We start from the raw sequence: 27,727 nt of genomic DNA on the forward strand, positions 1-27,727 counted from the left end.
ATTTCAAATGTAGAATTTAATAACACGTGACTATGCTTCTGTGAAAACATCGTCACCATCAAGATAATGAACACATCCATCAGTCCCCTAATTTCCTCCTATCCCTTTGGGAATCCCTCTTCCAACCTTCCCCAACCTCATTCTCAAGCAACTCTTTTCTTTTTTAAGATTTATTTTATTTATTTGAAAGGCAGAGTTTGGGTGATGGAGGTGGAGAAGGAGAAGCAGACAGAGAAATCTTCCATCCTCTGGGTCAGTCCCACAATGGCCAGGCCAAAGCCAGGAGCCCGGAGCTTCAGCCAGATCCCCCATTTGGATGCAGAGGCTCAAGGACCTAAGCCATCCTCTACTGTCCTCACAGGCACATTAGCAGGGTGCTGCATCGGAAGTGGAGCAGCCAGGACTTGAACCCAAATCATCTGGGATGCCAGCATTACAGGCAGCATCTTAACCCACTATGCCACAATGCTGGCCCCTCTCAGGCAACTCTTGATTTCCACTCTGTCACTATAGACTTGTTTACGTTGTCTAGATTTCACTATAAACTGAACTGTAGAGTATGTTATGGACTGAATATTCATTTGCTAAAATCATAATCCCTAATGCAGTTGCACATATTTAAAAGAATAATGAACTAGCTATTTAAAAAAAAATCCATCATTAATAACAAGTGTTGGTAAGGGTGTGAAAAAAGGAAACCCTAGTCTACTGTTAATGGGAATATAGATTGATACGGTCCATATATATATATATATATATATTTTTTTTTTTTTTTTTTTGACAGGCAGAGTGGACAGTGAGAGAGAGAGACAGAGAGAAAGGTCTTCCTTTTGCCATTGGTTCACCCTCCAACAGCCGCCACAGCCGGCGCGCTGCGGCCAGCGCACTGCGCTGATCCAATGGCAGGAGCCAGGTACTTATCCTGGTCTCCCATGGGGTGCAGGGCCCAAGGACTTGGGCCATCCTCCACTGCACTCCCTGGCCACAGCAGAGAGCTGGCCTGGAAGAGGGGTAACCGGGACAGAATCTGGTGCCCCGACTGGGACTAGAACCCGGTGTGCCGGCGCCGCAAGGCGGAGGATTAGCCTAGTGAGCCGCGGCGCCAGCCCTTATTTTTAAAAGTATAGAGGTTCCTAAAAAGAAAAAATCAAAACTACCCTACAATCCAGTAATCTTTCTTCTCGATATATGCTAAAAGGAGATGAAATCATCACCTAATGAAGATATATGTATTCCATGTTCACTGAAGCATCAGTTTAGCCAAGATATGGAAACAATCTGAGTGCCCATCAACAAATAAACAATGAAAATGTGGCATTTATTTATAATGCTCTGTAAATTACTATGCTAAGTGAAATACACCAGAAATAGAAAAATACAGCATGATCTCATTTATATATGGAACACCCCCCCCCCCCAAAAAAAGCAAAAAGAAAAGAAAGGAGGAGGCCAAATAGCAATAGAGAATGAAGTACTGGTTACCATGGGTAGGATTGGTGGGTAGGAAATGTAGGTCACAGGATGCAAAATAGCAGAAGTGTAGGATGAACCAGTCTAGAGATCTAATGTACAACATGAATACTATAGCTAATAAACTAAACTGTATTAGATATGTTTGATGAACAGGTAGATTTTGGATGTTCCTGTCACACACAGACAAACTGTCAAACGATAAATATGTAAACTGCTTCACTATAGAACCAATTTACCTACATGTATCTCATAACATATAAGTCGAGAGTGGAATTCAAGAGAGAAGAGTGAGAGGCCAGTGCTTGGTGTAGCTTCAGGCCAGGGCGTTAACCTGCTGCACCACAGCGGGGGACCCCCTATTTTATTATTATACTTTTCCAAACTGATTTTCCAGCCAATCTGTGCAAGTCATAATTTAGTGACATTTCAATATATTCCAAAAACTTTGGAAATATTTTCAAATATTATTAAGATATACTTGTTCTATGCTGATTAAAGTTTTTTTTCCTCACATAACTAAATATTTTGAATCAGAAGAACTTCTAAAAAATGTTTATGATAAGTACAGAACCTAGATAGTTTGGGATTAATATTTCTTGTGCTGTTGACCTCTCTAGGAACAGTGGATCTCATTTGCTTAAATGGCAATTGCACAAACAATTGAAGGTGTTCTCTACAGAACCCACAAAATGAGGAGGATGTACACAGTAACTGTACTTAAGACCTAGGAAAACAAACGTTACTAGATTGTAATGGTTAACTGGTAGATGAGGACTCCAATTCAAGCCTGACTCAACCCTGCGCTCTTCAACACATCTTAGCCATTCTGATAAAATCTAAAACACTGAAAATTTTTATATACTCATATTTAAATTTTATATCCATGATAAAAGATCAACCAATAAGTCACTAATCAATTCTAAAAGTGGAGCATAAGTCTAAGTGGGAGCACCATTTAAAAACTGCTTTGAGAAGCTCATTAATTACAAATTACTCCTAAGTTTCAAATCTAAGGTACTTTTGTAAAGCAAGGCTCTAAAGAAATTTAATTGTATAAGCTATACTTAATTAAAAGCCTGCTTAGTAGAATATAAAAACATAAAATCTACCATTAATCAATTAACCTAACAACTAACAAAAAAAAGGAGATATTTTTAGAGAATAAAATTAAGTTTCAGGAGATAAACTAAATCTACTCTATTTCTTTGGACATTTTGGAATTTACTTAATTAGAAGGGCTAGTGTTATCACAAAAGAAAAACGTAATCTTAAGTCTAACTGCTATTCATAAAAGAAAAACATTACTGATGTATTCCGTTTTTTGTTTTGTTTTTTTTTTAATTTTTTTTGACAGGCAGAGTTAGACAGTGAGAGAGAGAGAGAGAGAAAGGTCTTCCTTTTTCCGTTGGTTCACCCCCCAAGTGGCCGCTATGGCCAGCATGCTGTGCCGATCTGAAGCCAGAAGCCAGGTGCTTCCTCCTGGTCTCCCTTGCGGGTGCAGGGCCCAAGCACTTGGGCCATCCTCCATTGCACTCCCGGGCCACAGCAGAGAGCTGGTCTGGAAGAGGGGCAACCGGGACAGAATCTGGTGCCCCAACCGGGACTAGAACCCGGGGTGCCAGCACTGCAGGCAGAGGATTAGCCTAGTGAGCCACAGTGCTGGCCGTATTTAGTTCTATAGAGTCCTCTTTCAATATTACTCTACGTACCAATGACTTCTAATTTTTCATTAGAATTAACATATTTGTCGACATCACTGGAAAGCCAAAAACTATATAGAGATGATTTTTGTCAATGAGAACTGTAAAAAGATTATTCAGCACCAGAGCTCAAACATGTCTAGCTCAATTCAATTTCAAATGTTATTATTATGAAATGTTTTTACTGAGAGAAAAGTCTTGCGGTTGCATTACATAGGTACTAAAACAATAAAATATCTTAAATAATCAAATTTTAAACTATTCTAAAACGAAGACTAAAAAATGCATCTACCTTATGATATCCATTGCCTGGTACAGTATTTCTGATTGATCAACTCCAAGAACCTTCTTTGCCCCAGCTTTAGCAGCAAACATAGAGAGAATTCCAGTTCCACATCCAACATCCAAAACCACCTGGCATAATAAAAAAACAGATGTCATCAAAAAGGTCTTTTAAATTTTTTTTTTTTAATTTGACAGGTAGAGTTATAGACAGTGAGAGAGAGACAGAAAAAGGTCTTCCTTCCGTTGTTTCACTCTCCTAATGGCCGCTATGGCCGGTGCGCTGCGCCGATCTGAAGCCAGGAGCCAGGTGCTTCTCCTAGTCTCCCATGCGGGTGCAGGACCCAAGCACTTGGGCCATCCTCCACTGCCCTCCCAGGCCACAGCAGAGAGCTGAACTGGAAGAGGAGCAACTGGGACTAGCACCCGGTGCCCCGACCGGGACTAGAACCTGGGGTATCGGCGCCTCTGGTGGAGGAATAGCCAAGTGAGCCATGGTGCTGGCCTTTTATTTTAAATTCTATTCATACATTGTAGTGTTTCTGACCAAGAAAAGATGACAAACATTTTACATTTTTCTAGCACATATGGTAATTTCTACTTGAGGGAAACGGAAGATATTACGGTGGACTGTTTTAAATCAGTAACAGCATAATTAGCCATAATTTTAATCTGCTGTCATTAGGCCCAACCATGCTAAATTTACATTTTGTGGGGCTGGCGCTGTGGCGCTGTGGGTTAACGCCCTGGCCTGAAGCACTGGTATCCCTTATGGGTGCCGGTTCTAGTCCTGGCTGCTCCACTTTCAATCCAGTTCTCTATGGCCTGGGATAGCAGTAGAAGATGGCCCAAGTCCTTAGGCCCCTGCGCCGCATGGGAGACCCAGAAGAGGCTCCTGGCTTCGGATCAGCATAGTTCCGGCTGTTGCAGCCAATTGGGGAGTGAACCATCAGATGAAAGACCTCTTTCTCTTTCTCTCTCTCTCTGCCTCTCCTATCTATGTGTAACTCTCTCAGATAAAAAATAAATCTTTAAAAAAAAAAAGACATTTTGTATGAAAAAAGCAATTTCAATAGATTTCTTCATAGACATTTATTGTTTTTAATTTCCCTACTATAGCTATGTTCTAATTTGGGCTCAATAATTGTAGATTTTAGTAGAAATAAACCTTTTCAAGCATGAATGGCAGGAATTAACTTAAGCAGAACTGCTTGATCCAAAACAATTTAAAAATGGTTATAAATGAATTAAGGTTGTAGAATATCACCATATCTTTTCCATCTTCAAAATCAGTCAACTAAATTTAGTAAATGCCAAAAAACTAAGAATAAACTTCAAAATCCAGTAACTCAATTATTAGTAAAAGTACTTAGAACCAAAATTTAAGATGATACTGGGGGCAACTGGGGAGCAATTATTTCTAGATCAGAATCTCGTAAGGCTTTCTCAGAATGGGATAGTGAAACCTGCTCAATTCATAGTAAAAACAAAAATAAGTTGCCACGAGAACATTAAAATACTTGGAGGTATGCTACTCCGAAATTACTAAAAGTTTCAGTACTTTAAGTCTTTTATTATCAATGGTGAAAAATCTTAGATATTTTCCCAAAAATATGAAAACCTTTGTCCTTTCCTACTGTAAGGAATTACGGAACATTACCAAGAAGCAAGCATTATCTCAGTGATGGGGCACAGCCACAAACAAGACCTACCACCTCCCCTAAAGGTGCTTACAGTCAAGTAGGAGACACAGATATTAAACAAGTAAAAAATGGCATCTGGAAGTGGTATTACAAGGAAAATCAAGTAGAGGCTGCAAGAGTGGCATTTTAGATAGGTCTGAGAATACCACTCTGATCCAGGTGAACAGAGAACCTAATGACATAAAGGGGTGTGCCAGGAAAAGATCCAGTGTTAGATCATTTTAGTCATGGAGGCTATTAAATGCAAAGCACAAAATCCCAGGCAAAGACAGCTAGCATGACTTAGCTAGCTGACAAAAAGGCCATGCAGAGCTAAGAAAGGTCAGAATTAGGCAGGGGTTACATTACACAGAGACTTCAATTTTATACAAGGCAAGGAAAAACTACTGTAAGAAAAATAAAACCATTTTAAAACTCAGAATCTATTATACTGCTAACCAATTTTTTTATTAGATAATATATTTATAGCTTAATCATCAAAATATTTCTTATTAATCTTTTAAGAGAATTTTTATGCACATTACAAGCTGTTTTCCTTTCTCCCTTCTCCTTTTAACCCAAATGGTAACTTACTATGCTCACTGTGTTACATGTTCCTTTTTAATTTTTTACTTCATTTAGACCTCTTTCTGTATCAGTTTTTAGAATTCCTTTCCTTTATATAGCTGTGTAGGAGTCCATATTATGGCTGTACCATAATCTACCAATCCAGTTTCCTACTGAAAAGTATTTAGGTAGTTTCTGAAATTTTACTGTGATAATAAATGCTATAAATAACCTCATATATAATTCCATTCCCACATGAGTATATCTATAGGATACATTCCAAGAAGTGAAAACACTGAGTCAAAAATTATATCTAACTTTAATTTTGTTAGACATAACCAAATTAGCATGCACTGGGCAATTCTACTCCTGAAGGTCCCAATGAATCATGTGTCAGTACCAACTACTTTATAGATCAGATCAGCCCAAGGAATACACAAATTTTTGAATATCTCCCAAACTGGTAATCACAAGGTAATGACACTGGTCTAGTTTTAATATTGGTTTCTTTACTCATTATTTAGCATAATTTCTGATGTTGTAGAGATATCTGTATTTTTATGACAACTAATTATATTCAGTCTGCATTTTTTCATTGATGTTAGTCCTTTTCTTATCAATGTAATCAAACAAGAGTTCTTTTGAGATTAGCTATCTGTGATATGATTTGTAATGTTTTCTTTTAGCATTTTTTTAAAAAAAGATTTATTTATTTGAAAGGCAGACTGAGAGACAGGACAGACAGATCTTGCCTTCATCGTTCACTCCCCAAATGGCAACAACACAGCTGGTCTGGGCCAGTGGGCCAGGCTGAAGCCGGGAGCCTGTAACTCCACTGGGGTCTCCCATGTGGCAGTCAAGGGCCCAAACACTTGGGCCATCTTTTATTGCTTGCCAGGCACATCAGCATGAAGCTGGGTCAGAAGCAGAGCAACCAGGACTTGAACTGGTGCTCCAGTATCAGATGCCAGTGTCACAGGAGGTGACTTAGCACATTAGGCTGCAATGCTGGACCCCTTCAGGATATACAGTGATTACTGCTGTACAGAAAATTTTTAATTAAACTTATTAACTTTTTTGTCAGTGGTTTCTGAACTTTGATAATTGTACAAACCTTCCCCAAAGTGTACTCAATTACATCTTTTTTTTTTTTTTTTTTTTTTTTTTTTGACAGGCAGAGTGGACAGTGAGAGAGAGAGACAGAGAGAAAGGTCTTCCTTTGACGTTGGTTCACCCTCCAATGGCTGCCGCGGCCGGCGCACCGCGCTGATCCGATGGCAGGAGCCAGGAGCCAGGTGCTTTTCCTGGTCTCCCATAGGGTGCAGGGCCCAAGCACCTGGGCCATCCTCCACTGCACTCCCTGGCCACAGCAGAGAGCTGGCCTGGAAGAGGGGCAACCAGGACAGAATCCGGCGCCCTGACCAGGACTAGAACCCGGTGTGCCGGCGCCGCTAGGCGGAGGATTAGCCTAGTGAGCCGTGGCGCCGGCCCTCAATTACATCCTTATACATTTCTTCCTATTTGTGCTTTCATTAACACAAGTTACTTTCTAATCATGACGTAAGAGGCAATGTTCTACTTTTTTTCAGAAAGCTAACAAATTGTCCTAATATCAATTATTAGTCTGTTTTCCCCATCCCCCCAATTTGAAATGAAACCTTTACCATTTACTAGTATTTCTGCATATATCTGGGTCTATTTTGGATTTTCATTTGTTCCAATAATCTATACATTCACATGAGACTATTTTAGTTAAAGAAACTTTGTAGATTATTTTAGTATCTAATAAAGCTGATCTACCCTTACTTCAAAAATTCTCCTACAGTGCTTTGGAATAAGTTTATATATTTTTCTATGTGAACATGAGAATCAGTTTCTCTGTGATAAAAGAAAAGTCAAAGAATTTTCATGAGAATTGAGCTGAAATTACAAATTAACTTAGGGAAAGCAGACAATTTTATTTGAATTTTCCTATTCAGAAACAGTATAATTTTAAACTTTAAATCATTACTCTTCAGTTCTTTAAAAAAATCTCTATTCAGGTAAGTCCTGCACATAGTTCATCAGTATTTTATCTTCTGTATTATTATAAGTGAAATTCATTATATGCTAAAAATACAACTTAATGTAATTGACTCCAAAAGACAGAGAATCTAAACAGTCTGGTATTTACTAAAGAAAGTTGTCAAAACACAGTATCAGGGGCTGGTGTTTGTTGTGGCAGTTAAGCTACTGCTTGTGATGCCTGCATCCCATATCAGAGTGCCTGGGTTCTACCTTTGCCTCCATTCCCAATTCTAATTTCCTCCTATTGCACACCTTACTAATGCACACCCTGGGAAGTAACAGGTGACAGCTCAAGGAGTTGAGTTCTGTCACACAGATGTGACACCAGGACTCAGATTTCAGCACTCTTATTTGGCCTAGCCCAATTCCAGCTGTTCAGGCATTTGGGGAGTGAACCAGCCAATGGGCAGTATCTGTCTATTGTTTGTTTCTCTTTCAAATAATTTTAAAAAGGGGCACTGTTTTGGGCCTAACCTCTGCCTAGATGGTTTCCCGGTAATGATCTGCCCCTACATTCAGCCTGGCCCAGCCTGGCCCAGCCCTGAAGTTATTCAGGATGAAACCAGCAGATAGATCTGTCTCTCCCTCTAACTCTGCATTTCAAATAAATAAGTAAATAAATCTTTTTTTAATAATTTACATGATTAAGATGGTAAATTTTATATTATGTGTATTTTACTGCCACTACCATGACCACAATAACAAATCTGGAGGAAATAAAATGTTAAAAAGGAATGAATTATCTCTATGAAAAATTTCTGAGTGAAGACAATATAGAAGGACATGAATAGTACGCTTCAGTTAGAGTATGTTTTCTCTGGTAACACACACATAATGTGTAAATGTACATACAAATATATTTGATTGTTATTTAACCCTCAATTACAAAAGGAGGCTCCAGAGAGGGAAAGAAACAGGTGAAGAGTCACCCAACAGGTAAATTATAGAATGAGAATTGAAACATAGGTCAATTAGCCTCTAAAGCCTCTATTTTAAATTACCTATCAATTATTTCTCACATGTAGCTTTGGAGGAAGTGATTATGCAGACAAAACTTGATAGAATTAAAGAAAGAGGTGGAAATAACAGGATAACATTATTTTACAAAATGATGAAGGAATATTATTTACTTGTTCTAAAAGATGACAAAAAATTTATCAATTGTAACTGTAGATAATAACCAAATGCATAAAGAAGCCACCTAACTGGGAATTTCTCCAATGAACTACAAATAGAAATTAATTATGAGTGGGTGATAGTGTGACTGAACACCAAAGTTAAATTAATATGAGAAACCATATGGCCTCCACAGGAGCTTTGTGAACTGAAAATATATTAACAACAGGAGGCATGGGGGAGGTGGAAAGAATGGAGGGAAAAGGGAAGGAAAAAAGGAAGAAAAATATTTTTAACTGTAAGTACTCTTCAAAAAATCTCTATTATGCATTTATATAATGTGATATCGAAGCTGGTATGGTGATGTGGTTTGCCATGCTAATTGCATCAAAAGCAAATAGAAAAAAATGGAAATAAAATTTAAGAAACTGTTATTTCCTACATTTTAAAAAGAATTATTTTTGTTTAATGAGGAAATTGAAAATTTTATTATGTTTCTTATTTTGCTGCAGAGCTGCTGCTTCACTGTATAAAACAGCATCAGCAAATGCAGTATACTGCAAAATTAAGATAGTATTGTTCTTTCTCTGGCACTGTACAACAAAAACTGTTCTCTATTCCCAGTTACTTCCAATGGAAAGATCATTCCATATTTTGACCAATCCAGGGATGGGTATAAGAAAGTTACAATATTACAAAAGGCTTAAAATAACAATGTGATCTTTGAATTACATTATTTCTATAATTAGTTTTTACCACAGATAACTTCATGTATTCTAAATACTAGTGTCTAGACCCTAGTATAAAAATCACAAGGTACTGTGAAAAAGATACATATTGCATTCATTTGCAATCATTACAAAGTTAGGGGAGATTTTCTTCCAGTAGCAGAGTTGAAAGTATTATCTCTTCCCATCAATATTGCTAAAAGTTGCTATTTTAAGTCCTGTTATTCCATACTAGTCACATAAGGGTTCCACTTTCATTCCTCAGTAGATTTTATGTATTTCTCATAGGCTTCTTCACTCATTAGTTCATCTAGTTCTGAAGGGTTACACGGTGTCATGTTGATCAGCCAACTATCTTCTAACAAGATTTGTTGACCAGTCCTGGGTTTTCTTCAAGGGCTTCTTCATTAATTTCAGCTACTTCTCTGGACAGAGTAGAATAGAGTTCACCAGCAGCTTTCACATTTTCCAAAGCACCAAACTTAGCTTGTTCTTTCAATATTGTCCCAACTTCAGGCAGGCTACAATAACATCTCCCAAAGCTTCCTGTGCAAAATTGCCGATTCCCACTGTTCCAATACCATTTTCTGTTGTTATCCATTCATGTTTCTCTGTGAATTTACGCACCAAAGGCAGAGCAGGTACCATATGCGGCATCTGGACTGCGCCCGCCCTCAGTTGCCAAGGCAGAGGTAAAGAGGGTGCAGCAGGCGCCGAGGCCATGAGCAAACCTGCAGGCTCCATGCCACTAGCAGTGCCATGTTTGCACAAAAAGAATTATATTTAAATAATTTCATGACTACATCCTGTTATGGCACACGGAAATGATACCACTTACATGTGAAAAACAGTATGAGTTGATATGTAACATATCCCATTTGAATTATTACTTAATTACTCTATATTAACATAATGGTGTTCAAAGCATGGTGGCAGAGTTAGCAGCCCTAGACATAGTAAAAAACCTGATTATTTTTTCTAGTTTTGGGGGCAAGTCAATTATCTTACTAGTTGAAGTTTCTTCATGAGTAATATGGAAACAAATACGTGTCCTAATTATATTACATAGTAACAATGGGACAATATATTTGAAATTAATCTGTCAACTTATCAAAAGCTATTTAAATATATATTTTCTAAATCAGCAGCCTTAGTGTAAAAAAAAGTACCCCAAATCATTTAAAAACATGAGCTCTTTGGATTTAATATTGTTAATTATAGAAAATTGTACCCTGAATGTGCTTTAACTGATCCTTTTTTTTAAGTTTATATAGTTATTTTCATCTAGTTGAAAAGCACAACAATAGTGAGAGTAAAAGAAAGAAACAGAGAATCTTCCATTTGCTGGTTCACTCCCCAAATGTCCACAACAGCCAGCACCAGATCAGGACAAAGCAAGGAGCCAGTAACTGCCGTAAGGGTGGTAGAGGCCCAGGCACTTAAATCATCAGCTACCTCCCAGCGTGTGCAGTAGCTGGATTGGAAGCACAGTCGCTGGGACTCCCCTGCATTTCAACATGGAATGCAGGTGTCCCAAGTAGCTGGTTAACCCATTATAACACAATGCCCTCTCTGTATAATATTTTACATTACAGCATTGAAAACATAAATAACAAGCAAATGTGTTACACACTAAGTTAAATGCAAGCAGTTAGGTAAAATACCAAAGAAAAATATACTCAATTTAAAAAATTAGAAGAAGTGGTCCATGTATAGAGAAATATACACTAACACTAAATGTTCAATGATTCATCTTGTAATTACTGGTATTCGAGCCTTTTCAGTATTCTTCTGCCTACTGTAAGATGAAAATACATCCAAGAGTATACTGAAGGAGAAACCTCTAACTTCTTGAACCAATTTATTCATCTTACACAAATATTAAGAGAAGATGTCTCAAAGAAAGATAATGAGGATGCTTTCACAACAGCAAAAATCACAGAATTTTAAAACCAGAGGGATTCAAAAAAATCACTTGATATACAAGGTCCAAACAGATGCATTATTTGCCCAAAATTATATAGCTAGCTCCTGACTAGCCAATATTAGCAATTCCCAGACCAGCACATGCTTAAATTCTATAAAACATATAAAGGAAAAAATGAGATTAAAATCTTGGCATAATCTAACTCAAAACAAACTAAGTACTAATAAGTATGATTTTAAAAATGAAATCATGTATGTCTATGATGGGAATCAGCAAAAACACACAACTGTAAGTCCTTCATGATATACTTTGGCCAAAAGATATCACAGCACCATATAAATTTCAGAACATTTCTGTATAACTCAGCTAACTCATAAGTGAAACAGTACCCTTATGAAAGAAACAGAAAATGAAAAATCAACCCAGATTTCTAAAAAGTCAACCCAGATTTCTTTCCAAGCACTATAAAAATGAGGAAAAAGCAGTCTCAAAACATAAATGTTGTTTCTACTCCAATACCACATAAAGCCCATAAAATAACCTTAGAGAAGTATCCTTTAAAATGGAGATGAAAAAGGAATTACAAAAATCTGTTACGTTATCAATATACATGTTCTTGAAGGAAAAAGGGTGGGAAAAATTTCCAAGCAGTTTTATAAATGGAAGTGATCATAATATTGTTGACTAAATTAGTGGACTAATTTCCAGTAAGAAAGGATAAACAGAAAACCTGAACATTTAAGTAACTGAGCCAATGCAAAGAGGAAAAGAGAGATAGAAGGAAGGAAGGAGTAAGGAAAAAATAAACAATTTCATAAGGAACAAAAGAGCAAATGACACAAATTTCAAACACACATACACGAGTATGATCATCTTTGAAATAACTTGAGGCAGTATTAAACTAATTGTAAAATACAAAGTAACTCAAAAAGAGGTGAATTAATAAGGTAGTACAAGAACGCATAAAATGCAAGTTCTACCTTATAATATTTAACCCTCTTCATTAATAACATCTTAAATTGTTAATTTTTAATGACTTAATACAAACTAGAATAATAATTAAAAGTGTGCTGTGGGGGCAGGTTGGTGGCCTGGCAGTTAAGAGGTTAGGATGTCAGGGTCCCAAATCCCAGTGCACGGGTTTGAGTCCGAGTTCCAGTTCCTGATTCCAGTTTCCTGGCAGTGCAGACCCTGGGCAGCAGCAAGCGATGGCTAAAACACTGGGTTCCTATCACTCACGTGGGAAATATAGATTGAATTGAGTTCCTGGCTTCTGGGGAATGAAACTGCAGATCAGAGTGCTTTTTGTCTGTTTTCAGCCTCTTGAATTAAAAATACTTAGGGGTATCTCTGTATTTGTTTGTAAAATTAAAAAAATCCAAAGGTGTGCTTTAAAGTTTGTCTAATACATTTGAAATTCAGAGGCATTACTGTAAATCAAAGTACAGTTTAAGTAAAATTATCTGAATGAGGATTTAACTAGGCTTTGTCATTGTAATTAATGACTTAATCTTTTTTACAAAAGTGTGGAATGACAGCACCAATCAGCATTTCTGTTATCAATATTCTGCATCACAGAACATTATCATAAAAGTCTTCCATGAAATAAAGCTAGAGTATGTTAAATCAACTGCTTATCATGATGATGACCCAACAGATGATACTGCCCAAGAACAACACAAAATGTGCAATTCTATTACTCTATTCTAAACCTCTACTACTTACCTTGTCTTTGAAGATATGTGTATTTTGGTATATAAAATCTCTGTAGCTTTCTGTTCGTACTTTATCCTAGGGTAGAGAGAAAAAAACATCATTTCACAAGATAGGTAAACAATTTTTTTAGAAAAGTATTTGCTATTTTATCACACACTGCTAGTTTCCACAGCTACTTTTTGCCTGGAAAATTAAACTTTTTTTTTTTTTCAAAAAAAATAATAAAGAATATAAGTAGCAACAACACAAAAACAAAATATTTAAGATCACTGAATGTCAAGTAAGAGCTGTTTACATTCTTAAAAACTGCACACATTTTCCTCTTCACATGTATTTTTTACCATAAGATTTCAAGTGATGATTAAAGCTAACAAAAGATGATCATTATATATGCTCCTTTAAAAAGGGCCTGGAACCTAGAGCCTGTACTTAATGTAACAGAGCTATATTAAAACATAGGAAAGAGAAAAAGAGGTAAACATAAAAGTTGCAGTTACATATGAAAAATGAAGGCATTCTGAATACATTTTTCTAAGAAAGTCGGTGATCACCCCATATCTCATTTATAATACAGTTTAATTTCTAGAAATTTCTGTACTAGGAAATGATCCTTAAAAGCCTGTAAGCCTAAAGGTAAATCATTTAAGCACCAAAGCCCAGATTATGAGACTCCTACACTGATATGCAACCATAGCAGGCATTCAACTCTAACATTTATGTTGGTTCATGCACTGATTCTCTAAGTTGAGACACACACTGACTGCAAATTAAGCAGTCAGGGGCTCTGCTACCAAGTAAATAATGACTTTGATAAAAATAAACATCACAGGACAATCCTGGTTTTGAGTCTCACACTACGTAAAAAGAGTTACACCAAATGTTATAGTATCGAAATTTTATACAAACCATAGTTCCCCAAAACATTTTTATGCCAATATTGAGCCTTTTTTAAAGGATATCTTGGCCGGCGCCACGGCTCACTAGGCTAATCCTCCGCCTTGCAGCGCCGGCACACCGGGTTTTAGTCCCGGTCGGGGCGCCGGATTCTGTCCCAGTTGCCCCTCTTCCAGGCCAGCTCTCTGCTGTGGCCAGGGAGTACAGTGGAGGATGGCCCAAGTAATTGGGCCCTGCACCCCATGGGAGACCAGGATAAGTACCTGGCTCCTGCCATTGGATCAGCGCGGTGCGCCAGCCGCGGCGGCCATTGGAGGGTGAACCAACGGCAAAAGGAAGACCTTTCTCTCTGTCTCTCTCTCTCTCTCTCTCACTGTCCACTCTGCCTGTCAAAAAAAGAAAAAAAAAAAAAAAGCGTATCTTAAATTGAAACTCAAGTCATTTTACTTAATTACTGGACCTTAGAAGGGAAATATTCATAACTAATTGGAAGCATTCTGATTATCACATCTACCTGCTCTACAAAAATTTTACGTTAAGCTTATTAAATTTTCCCCTTTATTAACTTTTAATTCTTAAAATATATTTTAAGAAATTACTAGGGAAAGTTACTGTTTAAATAAATTTATATATATTAATTATCTATTTTCAAAACTTTTAAAGCATACCTATATATACTTATATTTATATCTACTTATATATACATATATCATATATATGAATGTACATTATATATACATATATACTTATTTTTAAACATTAAATATGCTTATATTTATATTTACACTTATTTATATTCTGCTTACACGATAACCAGTGATTTTTGCTAAAACAACAAAACCTACAATGGGTGATTGCAGTCATTTGGAAAGTTTTCACCAATCACACTGGCCCACCACTGTTTAACTCAATCAATGGAATCCCAACCACTGCCCTAACTCCATGCACTGCTGCTCAAGAGAACTGCAATCTTTCATTTTGGTTCTTTCTATATGTGTTCACCCCACTATATGGAAATTCAAAGCGCAATACAAACATTGTGCCTTGTGTATAGCACAGCCTCAATTTAAAAACTGAAATTCTGAAAGAAATAACCCACTTAACATGAATATGCAAACAGAAGACTAGCTTTTGCAACCATCCCTAAAAATTTATTCCAAAAAAAAAAAAGACTAACACAAAACAAGGTTTAAAGAGAAATTTATCTTTTCTACCAACCTATTAAAACAAAGAACAAAATCAAGCTCTAAAAATCAAGGCGAAAATATATTTTGATTAGTAAAGTACAATGGGATTATTTCTACAAATATTAAAAAAACTAAAAATGAGACTAATAGACAAGGTATGTACTATTTATTTTACCTACACAGATAACAGTGTTTTTAATTTATAGACTTGTGAAATTTGACAGAACGCATGCATTAGCTGCTGGTACAATGGGAAGAATATAGTAAAGAAACATCGCCAAAACTTCAAATTAACACTATGACCTGTGTATGTGCTACTAGGGAGAACAATGTTTCTCCTAAAAAAAAAAATTAAAAAAAAGTGGTGCTTTCAGGTTTATATTAATAATGACTCTGCTTTAAAAAAATGAAGTGGCAAGGAATTTCAAAATCTATCCCCTTAGAGCTATCTCTGAAATTCAAAAAAGTTATCCTCATCTTAACACTGCTAATAACTTACTCAAAATCATAATTAAAACCTGTGCTAAAAAAGTCATTAAAATACCTAAGACTAAACAAAATGCCAATTTGAAGCATAAAAATAAATCCTGTAAATACGGCTTCTGAATTTTAAATTATTTATAAAAATTAGATAATACTGTAGTGATAAGTTAACAATGAACAGTTTATATCTGCTAAGAACTATTCTGGTTAGAAAGAGAAGAAATGTAGATTAAGGTGCATTTTACATTCACCCATAGCACATAATGCAAACTATAATACATAGTTCTTTCTGAATTGAACATATTCATGTTTTCCATGAAATCACTACAACTTAGTTATCTTCAAGGGGCTCAGATGACCATCATCTCCAAGAGGTAATGATACTATACAAAAGCTAAGGGAAACCAAGAAATGGAGAGTGATGTTAATAAGAATTCTTAAATGGTTCTCTCAAGGGAAGAAGATGGCCCTGGAAGCCTTTTTTTTTTTTTTTTTTTTTTAAGATTTATTTATTTATTTGAAAGTCAGAGTTACACAGAGAGAGCAAGAGGTCTTCCATCTGCTGGTTATTTCCCCAACTGGCTGCAACTGCCAGAGCTGTGCCGATCTGAAGCCAAAAGCCAGGAGCTTCTTCTGGGTCTCCCACACCGGTGCAGGGACCCACGGACTTGGACCATCTTCTACTACTTTCCTAGGCCATAGCAGAGAGCTGGATCAGAAATGGAGCATCCAGGATATGAACCAGTGCCCATATGGGATGCTGGCACTGCAGGTGGCGGCTTTACCCTGCTACACCACAGCAATGGTCCCTGGAACTTCTTAATCTCTATGAATCAAAGGACTTAAAGGTACACAGTCAGATGTGAACACTCCCTAGTTTAGGAGACAGCTATGGGGGAAAAAAAAAAAAAAAAAGAGAGACAGACAGCTACGGAGCCAGAGCTGTGGCATAGAGGGTAAAGCTGCCAACTGCAGAGCCAGCATCCCATATGGGTGCTGGTTCGAGTCCCAGCTGCTCCACTTCTAATCTAGCTCCCTGCTAATGTGCCTGTGAAAGCAGTGGAGGATGGCCCAAGTGCTTGGGACCTTGCACTTATATGGGAGACCCGGAAGATCAGCTCCTGGCTCCTGATCAGCACAGATCCAGCTGTTGAGGCCATTTGGGGAGTGACCCAACAGATGGAAGGTCTCTCTCTCTCTCCCTCTGACCCCCACAACAAGTGTCCAGGATAGATATTTGTAGTGCTAATTATTCAAACTAAGTTTTCCTGATGACTCTAGGAGAACACTCAAATCTACTGGGAGTCTCAGTGCTCTTTGTCTGAAAAGCCCAAAATAATTTCTATAACAAACCCATTAAAGGGCCATGGCATTTAAACTGGGGGGTGATTTAAAATGATAAACACAGGCTGAGATTAACTCCTGCAACAACAACAAATTCTACACAACATAAAATTAACAACAAAAAACAGAGAATGTCAATTTCTTTTAAACAAGTTCACTTAAAATCATTATTTACAAGATACCTGTAATTGGTGATGCTATGTCACTACTCATGTGACAACAAAAAGCACAAATGTGACACTGCTATGTATCAGCAAACTTCAACTCTGTGATTCTGCAAAACTGACTCAGCACAATATACACATACTATCAAATATTCCTGGTTATTTTAAATGCATGCGTTTCAGGAAAATCTATTCTGAGAGCTTCTGTAGAATAAAACAATTTTTGAAAGGATTTAGGAAGGAGTTTTTTTGTTGGTTTAAGAAATGAAAAGGTAATGTAGCATTTAAAATTCAGAGATAAACATCTAAAAATTTCAGTAATTTTTACATTTTCACATATATTTCTTCTAGTTAGCTATTTTCAGTTTTACTGATTAAAATTAACATCCTACTTTTATATTCTGTAATAGAATACTTAATAAAATGTGTAATTACAAGGTAAGAAAAATCTATTTCTACTTTATATAAATGTTACCGTTATGAAAATAAAGACAAGCCAGACTTAAATATTTTATTTGGCCAATTTAGGAACTACTACCATATTATCAACGATTTCAAATGCAAAAAAGTTAACACCATAACAACCATGAGTTACCTGTCAAACTTTATACCAAAAATATTATTTAATTGCCTAATGAAAGGCAACATTACTATCTAAAACACTAAAGCTAATCATTTCCTTTGTAAATTAAAGGGAAAATGTGTCATTTAATTATCACTGCTGAATAGTTGCACTTGAAAACACTACTGAGTTTCTTCCCATGTTCTAAGAAGTGATTTCATAAATAATCTTATACAGAATTTACAAGGACTTTGATGCCTCTTTAATCTTTTCAACCTAAGATGAGCTACAAAGCTCCAAAAAGCTTTAAAAAGGAGTTCTAGGCTGTTCTCTTATGCAGCCTGTTGGGTTCCTCCGACCTGACAATAAACCTTTTCCCTTACTCTGGTTTAAAAAAAAAAAAAAGTTCTAAAACAAAAACCCAGAATACCCTCCCCCACTAAAAATGCCAAAACACACCAAGCAGCAGTTCTCCCATTGTACACGTGTTAAGAAGGAACCTATTGAATTCTATTTTCCCCTTAATATGGCTTTGGAGCATCTGCGCTCTTTTCTAACCTTTAGCATTTCTTCATGTATCCCATAATGCCCGTATGAGCTGAAATAAACACCATCCTCATCCTCCTGGAGGTCTGCAATGGTAGTAGATGACGAGCAGGTTCTGACATCTGTGTTCATCACAAAATCCTGAGCAAATTGTCTGTAATCAATTTGAAATACACCCTTGAGACAGGTTTATTGGACCATGAAAGAAGGAAAGGCTAGAGGTTGAGGAAGAGAGGGGAGGGAGCGGAGTACTGAGTGGGATGAGCCTTTAAATCACATTCTATCCCAAGCAACCCAAAGCTCCCCCTGCTGGATCTTAACGCAATGGCATATTCAAACCCAGTTGGAAAGCACTTCTGCAAATCACAAAAACAATGTTAGCTGTGGATTAGAACTCTTTATATCTTCCAATTGAACAAAATAGCACTTTACCTTTACTGGAATTTATTATTTCTATTGTTTAAAGACTTTGTTTTAGAAGCTGAGTCAATTTAGCATATTTCAGCTCTGTTAACATTCTTTAAAACCTTCTTGAGAGGTTAAAATGGACAAAAAGTTGGCCCCTACAGATACTAACACCACCCATTCCATCTCTGTAACTCATCTCCCTCTTTGACATAATTAAGCACAGATTCGGCATGCTAGGGAGAGAAGTGCCAAGAACAGAAACTAGCTAGTGTTGGTTATGGAAGAACTAATTGGCTCTACCTTTTTTGCTAGACACTCTAGAATAAAGTATCAAATAGGTGCTCTGGCACAAGCAACAACCTTAGAAACTCAACAGGGAAAACTCTAAGGTATAAATCTCAGGCCTACTCCAGAACTCTCCAATCAGAATCTGCATTTTAAGACGATCCCCAGGAGATTCTATAAACATTAAACTTTGAGAAGCCCTATAGCACTAGAAAGCTAATTTACTCACTACAAAGACTGCTCCATGTTTCTGGTTTTCTGATTACTATAATCACATTTTGAATCTTTAAACACAATAATTTCAACCCTGTTATTTTTACTCAAACCTAAAAAATACTAATCCCTACACTTTTGAAAATCTAGGATAGGAAGAATTTGAAAAATGAATTGGAAACAGGCAAACTGAAAGGAAGACTATAGGCATCAAGGAACAAGAGCACAGCTGTCAGAATGACTACCATTAGTATAACAGTTATTACGAAAAAGTATATGAGAACAGGTAAAACCATAAAATTTTATATTAATCAACAATATCCACAATATATAAAATGCTACATACATTTAACACTATTAAAACTAGAAAGGTTCTACTATATTCTGCTTTGCCATTAGCTATATTATTCTGGGGAATCTAATTTTCTGTAAGATTGGTTAATTACTTCATTCTCTGCAGATCCTCACGTGCTCTAGCAAATGCAGCTTCAGCAGACAGGGCCCTGGCTTCCATTTGTTTCAATTTTTCAACAACAGATGTATTGTCACTGAGTCCATTGGGGTATGAGAATGGGACTGACACTGGTTCATAAAGATCTTCTACATCTAAAGAAATAAAGGGACATTATTATCAGGCCATCTTATAACAATGAAATATGCATCATTATGTTAGGAATAAATATCCTCATACCCACTATACACTCAATTAAAAAATCATAAGTATTAATTTTTATTTATTTGAAAGGCATAGAGAGGCAGAGACAGAAAAGTCTTCAATCTGTTGGTTCACTCTCCAAATGGCCAGAACAGCTGGAGCTGGGCCGATCTGAACACAGGAGCCAGGAGCTTCTTCCAGGCCTCCTATGTGGGTGCAGGGGCCCAAAGACTTGGGCCATCTTCTAATGCTTTCCCAGGTCATAGTAGAGAGCTGGATCAAAAGTAGAGCAGCAAGGACTTGAGCTGGTGCCCATATGGGATGCCAGCACTGCAGGTGGCAGCTTTACCTGCTAAGCCACAGCGCTGGCCCTTCAGAAGTACTTTTTTTTTAATTTATTTTTTTATTTTTGACAGGCAGAGTGGATAGTGAGAGAGAGAGAGACAGAGAGAAAGGTCTTCCTTTCTGCCATTGGTTCACCCTCCAATGGCCGCCACGGCTGGCACATCGCGCTGATCCGAAGCCAGGAGCTTCTCCTGGTCTCCCGTGTGGGTGCAGGGCCCAAGGACCTGGGCCATCCTCCACTGCACTCCTGGGCCATAGCAGAGAGCTGGCCTGGAAGAGGGGCAACCGGGACAGAGTCCGGCACCCCGACCGGGACTAGAACCCGGTGTGCCGGCGCTGCAAGGTGGAGGATTAGCCTATTGAGCCACGGCGCCTCAGAAGTACTTTTAATGAAATGTTTAACATTCAAGCTGTTTCAATTTGAATTCAGAGTATGCTAATATTCTAAATGTTTATTAGTCACCTAAGTTGAACATATATATGAACTTGAATTACACTGAGTTAAACCCAGGAAGAAAGGAAAAGGTAGAAGAAAAAACCCTAACATTTACAGATCACCAGGTATGTTTCAAGTATACATGCATTATATCTCATTTCATCCTAACAACAAGCCTAAGATGTCAATAAATATTTATCTCTATTTTAAAGTACTGGAAAAATAAATTTCAGCAAAATTAAGTAACTAACCCAAAGTCACATGGATGTTTAATGAAGAACCAAGATTCAAACCCAGACCTGCCCTCCTAGCTCATGGACTTGCCACTTCACAAGATCACAAGCTGTGCTCTGATCTATAGAAAAGCAGGTTTTCCATTTAGATATTCGTTAAGTGGAATCCTGCCACTTGTGTTGACATGAATGAACCTGGAGAACATTATGCTAGATGAAATAAGTCAAATACAGAAACACAACACTGCAAGATCTCACATACATATGGGAACGCCACCCCCCTCCAAAAAAAAAAATCAGAGAATAGTGGCTGCCAGGGGCTAAGGGTTAGGGGAAATGGGGAGATGCTGGTCAACAATGGCACAACTTTCAATTTTGAGGTAAGTTGTTAGCATCTAAACGACACCATGGTGACTACTGTTAATAATGCTTACAGTGTATTTGAAATTGGCCAACACAGTAGCTCTTGAGTATTCTCTACCCACACACAAATGTGTATATGAGGTGATGGATATATTAAATAGCTTGACTGGAATCACAATGCATACATATATATAATCATCATGTATATCTTAAATGTATACAACTTTCTTTTATCAATTAAGCATTAATAAAGCTAGAGAAAAAGAATATTCTTCAGGAACAATGTATAGATAAATAATTCTAAATATTCAATGACTTTTTCATTTGGGGCAAAGCAGAGTAGAATATATAAATTAATACTTTATAGTTTATATAGTTGATATTAATAAATATAAATTAAATTTTTAAATTTTAATTTCAGTACACATAAACCATTTAATGTTGTAGAATAACTACAAACAATATACATAGCTGGTAAGTTTCACAAATCCTAATATCCACTTACCAGTCTAACTTTCAGATCAACTTTATCCTATAAACAAGGCAAATATTATATTTTCTCAATATAGCACTCCAGGAAATATGACAATGTTTTCATCCCACTCAGTTTATAGCTGAAATATTTAAGAGGATATTTCTTAGAGAAAATAAGCTTGATATAAAACTGTAACTAACAGAATAGAGCTAAAGTTGAAATCTTGTTATAAAAGCCATGCTATATATTACTAACCTCTCACTATTCTGCAGAATACTGAGATGTTTTTAAAACTATATATAGTTCATTATTTAGTTTACCAGAAAATAATGAGCACAAGAAACTATTTCCTGGACATGAAAGGCTCGTACAACATTTTTTTTTTTTTTTTACAAACCTCATTTCTATTTTGTTTTCAAAATTCCTCATAACTGTTGGACAAGTTTCTACTTTACTTTCTGCTACAGTGAAAATCAGTCATATTAAAAACTCAATAATCTGTAGATATTAAAGGTTAAACGTATAAACTTGAAAATGACAAAGTATTCCATAAACATTAAGATTCAGAGCAACAAATTTGTCACGACAGTCTAATTCAAAACCACATTCAGAAAGACAAAAACTGCCAGGTTTACATTCCGTTTCACGCTATTCAAATCACCTTTAAAACTTCCTTGAGGCATATGAGAAATATTACAAAAGATGATCAATTTTTCATAAGACATAACATTACAAACATTTATAAATGTCACAAAAGAGCCCCAAAACACATGAAGCAATAAAAGGCAAAAGAGATAATCCTTCAATCACATCTCACTCAACCACTGATAGAATCAAATAAAAAATTCAATCTCTCTCTCATGCTGTCTCTCCTCCTAATTCTGTATTTCAAATAAATAAAAAATAAATCTTTGGGCCAGCTCTCTGGTACAGTGGGTAAAGCCGCCACCTGCAGTGCCAGCATCCCATATGGGCACCAGTTCCAGCTGCTCCATTTCCGATCCAGCTCTGTTAATGTGCCTGGGAAAGCAGTGGAAGACGGTCCAAGTCCTTGGGCCCCTGTACCCACGTGAGAGACCCAGAAGAAGCTCCTGGCTCATGGCTTCAATCACTGTGGCCATTTGGGGAGTGAACCAGTGGATGGAAGATACCTTTCTCTCTCTGCCTCTCTGTAACTCTGCCTCTCAAATACATATATCTTTTCAATAAATCTTTTCAAAAAATTCAAAAAGGAAAGATCCAAATAAAATTATCCAGCACCTCAACCTAATATTTATAGAATACTACAGCTAGTAACTGGAAAATATACATTCTTCTTAAATATAAACAGTATGTTCACCAAGAAAGACTAAGTGCCAGGCCATAAAAACAAGCCCCAATAAACCTAAGTGTTGAAAATGGAGTATGATCAGCCGGTGCAGCGGCTCAATAGGCTAATCCTCCACCTAGCGGCACTGGCACACCAGGTTCTAGTCCCGGTCGGGGCGCCGGATTCTGTCCCGGTTGCCCCTCTTCCAGGCCAGCTCTCTGCTATGGCCCAGGAAGGCAGTGGAGGATGGCCCAAGTGCTTGGGCCCTGCACCCCATGGGAGACCACGAGAAGCACCTGGCTCCTGCTTTCGGATCAGCGCGGTGCGCCAGCCGCAGCGTGCCAGCTGTGGCGGCCACTGGAGGCTGAACCAACGGCAAAGGAAGACCTTTCTCTCTGTCTCTCTCCACTCTGCCTGTCAAAAAAAATAAATAAATAAAATAAAATGGAGTATGATCATTGACTACAATGGAAACAAATTAGAAATCAATTATTGAAATGTTTAGGGAAAACATTTTTATCTTGAGAAACCCATTAAGTATCAGTCAAAAAAATTAGAAAAGTTTAAAATATTTTAAACAATGAAAATATTAAGATTACAAAAATGGTGGGACATAGCTAAAGCAGTACTAAGAAAAGAATGTATGCTCTTGAAGGTTTACAATATAAAAGAAGGGTCTGAAATGAAACACTCAAGGTTCTACTTAAGAAGCTACAAAAACAATAGCCAGAATCCAAGATAGCCGACTAGGGAACAGACAGCTGACTTTGACCATAAGAAGATCACAGAAGAACAGGGGAGGAACCACGTTCCCAGGGACAGTGGGAGAGGGGTTTCCAGTGGAAAGTCTACAGAAAGAAGAGAGACACCGTGGAGCAGTGAAGACTCTACAATGACACAGCAGCTAGCAGGAGGCCACTAGGGACGCCTGCAGCCAGTGGAGACACCATCTCCTCAGACTGGGGTGAGAACAATCTGCAGCAGCCAGCATGGCACTGGTGATCTTGACTGAGGGAAAACCTCGCAGTCCCCGCTGACTCTGGGTGCAGCCTGAAGAGCTGGCAGGGGGCAGAGTATCCTCCTAACTCCGTGAAGGGAGGTCACATCGATTTCCTTCCCACTCCCCCACCAAGGTATCCAGTGACAAGTGGGGAAAAAGCACCATCTTCCCATAATAAAGCAAACAATAGCTGCTGTGGACCACACAGCAGGGAGAAATCAGTGGTGATCACTGACTTTGAGTCCAGTCTGGGAAACTGGTTGGGGTGGGGCCGGGCACCCACTTGATTCTGTGGAGGGAGGGGATGTTGTTCCCCACCGTCCCCTGGCCAGCCTCAGGTGGGTGGGTGGCTGACTTGGGAACACAGCGGCTCTTTCTGTGCGCAGAGGAGCTCACTGGGTAGGGAGTAGATCCCCTGCCTGTTGTGGCTGTGGGAGCCCTGCAGCCTGTGACTGTGGAAATCCTCTGACTGCGCTATAGACCAGGAAACTGAGGAGGGTGTGGGGTGTGGATGGGTCTTTCAGTAATCACTGGGTCCAACTGGTCCAACTCCAGAAGCTAGGAGCCACCTGAGAGTTGGTGAGGCTCCCTAGTCACACTATGGAGCACACAGATCCTTTCATGTGGACGGTGCACCTGACAGGGTGGGGTGCACAGGCACTCTGGGATTATCCTGGGGAGCTGGCTCACCCTGGCAAAGAGGGGTTGGGCTTGTGAACACACCAGCCAGTAGGATCATACCCTCACCCCGCAGATGATAGAGATCTACCATGCCCAACTTGCATGTCACTTGGCCAGAGCTCCCTGGCACCACCCAGCACACAACTCCAGATATTCACTGAGGGAGCAGGCAAAAAAAAAAAAAAAAAAAAAAAAAAAAAAAAAAAGAACGAAGAAGAAAGAGAGAGGAGCAAGGAGGGAGGGAGAAAGGGAATAAAGACAAGGAGGAAGAGAAGGAGGAGGAAGAGGATAAGAAGAACAAAAGTTAGGAAAACAGTGTTTGAGATTTATGGAACACTATCAAATGACCAAACGTACCTGTCTTAATTCCTGAAGGAGTGGAAAGACAATTAGAAGGTCTATTCAGTAAAATAACAGAACACTTCCCTGATTTGGAGAAAGACAGGGACAATGAAGTACTGGAAGCACAAAGAACTCTGAATAGACATGACTGACACATTCTAGTCAAACTGTCAACAGTAAAACAAAAATCAAAGATTCTAAAATGTGCATGAGAGAAATGCCAGGTTACCTTCAGAGGATCTCCAATTACACTAACAGCTGATTTCTCTTTAGAAATCCGAGAGGGGCCAGTGCTGTGGCATAGCGGGTAAGGCCACCGCCTGCAGTGCCAGCATCCCATATGGGCGCCAGTTTGAGACCCGGCTGCTCCACTTCTGATCCAGCTCTCTGCTGTGGCCTAGGAAAGCAATGGAAGATGGCCCAAGTCTTTGGGCCCCTGCACCTGTGTGGGAGACCTGAAGGAAGCCCTTGGCTCCTGGCTCCGGGTCGGGGCAGCTCGTGCCGTTGCAGCCAACTGGGGAGTGAATCAGTGGATGGAAGATCGATCTCTCTCTCTGCCTCTCCTTCTCTTTGTGTAGCTCTGACTTTCAAATAAATAAATAAATAAATCTTGGGAGGGAGGGAGGAAGGAAGAAACCCACCAGAGGAGAGAAAGGACAGACACAGTCCAAGTCCCAAAACAAATGTCAACCCAGAATACTCTACCCTGTAAAGCTCTCATTTATAAATGAAGTTAAAATAAAACTTTCCAAAACAAACAGAAATTGGAAGAATTTGTCACCATTCGTCCAGCCTTACAAATGATACTTAAGGATGTGCAAATGTGCAACATACAGAAACAGAGAAAGATAATCAACATCATGATAGAATGCACAGAAAACCTCCTGTTAGAAGTAAAAATGGCTGATGCTGTGGTGTGCAGGCTAAGCCTATGCCTGTGGCGTCAGCATTCCATATGGATGCTGGTTTGAGTCCCGGCTGCTCCTCTTCTGATCCAACTCTTTGCTAAGGCCTGAGAAAGCATGAATATGGCCCAAGCAATTTGGCCCCTGCCCCTGTGTGCAATACCTAGAAGAAGCTCCTGGCTTTGGACAGGCTCAGCCCTGGCTGCTGTGGCCATCTGGGGAGTGAACCAGCAGATGGAAGACCTTTCTGTCTCTCCCTCCATAACTCTACCTCTCAAATAAATAAAATCTCTAAAAAAAAATTAAAAAAAAATAGATACAGACTGGCTGAGTGGATTAACAAGATCCATCTATTTGCTACCTACAAGAAACATATTTCACCAACAAAGATATACACAGCTTGAAAGTGAAGGGATGGGGGACAGCGCTGTGGCACAGTGAGTTAAAGTCCTGGCATCTCATATGGGCGCCAATCCTAGCCCTGGCTCTCCTCTTCTGATCCAGCTCTCTGCTATGGCCTAGGAAAGCAGCAGAAGATGGCCCAAGTCCTTGGGTCCCTGCACTCATGTGGGAGACCTGGCAGAAGCTCCTGGCTCCTGGCTTCAGACTGGCGCAGCTTGGGCTGTCGCAGCCAATTGGGAGTGAACCAGCAGATGGAAGGTCTCTGTCTCTACCTGTCTCTGTAACTGTCAAATAAATAAAAACAAATCTTAAAAAAAAAAAGTGAAGGGATGAAGAAGATATTCCATGCAAATGGAAATCAAAAACAAGCTGGAGCAGCCATCCTAATATCAGAAAAAAAGACTTTAAGACAACAACTTAACAGGGACAAAGGGCACTATGTAATGATTAAGGGATCAATTCAACAGAAAGATGTGACTTTAGTAAATGTACATGCACCCAATGCTAGCGCACCCAGCTATTTCCAGAGCACCCAGCTATTTACAATATTAATGGATCTAGAGACATTTGCTCCAATAATAACAGGGTACTTCAACATTCCACTTTCATGAATGTATCAACTAGACAAGAAAAAAAAAAAAAAGAGCCAACCTACACTACTGAACAAATGGACCTGTTACCTACAGAACATTTCATTGCACAGCTGCAAAAGCTATTACAAACTAAGTATCAGCAAGGCACAACTGACATCTAATCTATTTAATCAAAAAGTCCTGCCTACTCTTTAACAATGAGGAAACAACCTTTGATATCTATATAAGTTGTATGATTACAAAATTTAGAAATACAGCACTATGGCAGGTCTATTAAATCAACATTTCCACTTCTTCCTAGATTGTATTTTTCAGCCTTTTTCAGCCTTCAAGTGTGGCCAGTTACATTCAGTGAAGATGATTAGAAGAAACTGATGCCACTCTCAGGTTTCATTTGAAAACAAACAGAACAAAAACTAGCTTCCACTCAATGTTCCATACTTTTTCTCTGTCAGCCAGAAGTCAACACCCAAACCACCCTTGGAGGACATTTATTGAAGGTACAATGTAACTGATACTTCACAACTGACTCTATAGAGCTTCATTTGGTCTGTATCTGCCTTAATCTAGACACATGATTGAGGAATCTAAGTCTGTTGTATGGACACATTACACATAGTAGGGTGTCTTTATTACCACTGCTG

General features: G+C 38.3%; 1 protein-coding gene and 1 pseudogene across 2 annotated transcripts in view; both read right to left on the reverse strand.

Moving 5' to 3' along the window:
• Nucleotides 1-27,727, reverse strand: part of PRMT3 (protein arginine methyltransferase 3) — a 157,258-nt gene that overhangs the window by 116,537 nt on the left and 12,994 nt on the right. For both annotated transcript variants that reach the window (XM_002708975.5, XM_070072461.1), the window contains exons 6-9: nucleotides 19,791-19,950; nucleotides 18,451-18,592; nucleotides 13,268-13,333; nucleotides 3,466-3,587 (exon numbers count right to left, since the gene is read on the reverse strand). In XM_002708975.5, the coding sequence (XP_002709021.1) occupies nucleotides 3,466-3,587; nucleotides 13,268-13,333; nucleotides 18,451-18,592; nucleotides 19,791-19,950 (490 nt within the window). The remainder of the gene's footprint in view (nucleotides 1-3,465; nucleotides 3,588-13,267; nucleotides 13,334-18,450; nucleotides 18,593-19,790; nucleotides 19,951-27,727) is intronic.
• Nucleotides 9,723-10,502, reverse strand: LOC138849332 (glycine cleavage system H protein, mitochondrial-like; annotated as a pseudogene).

The sequence above is a fragment of the Oryctolagus cuniculus genome, chromosome 1 (genome assembly GCF_964237555.1).
Source record: "Oryctolagus cuniculus chromosome 1, mOryCun1.1, whole genome shotgun sequence".
Classification (NCBI taxonomy): domain Eukaryota; kingdom Metazoa; phylum Chordata; class Mammalia; order Lagomorpha; family Leporidae; genus Oryctolagus; species Oryctolagus cuniculus.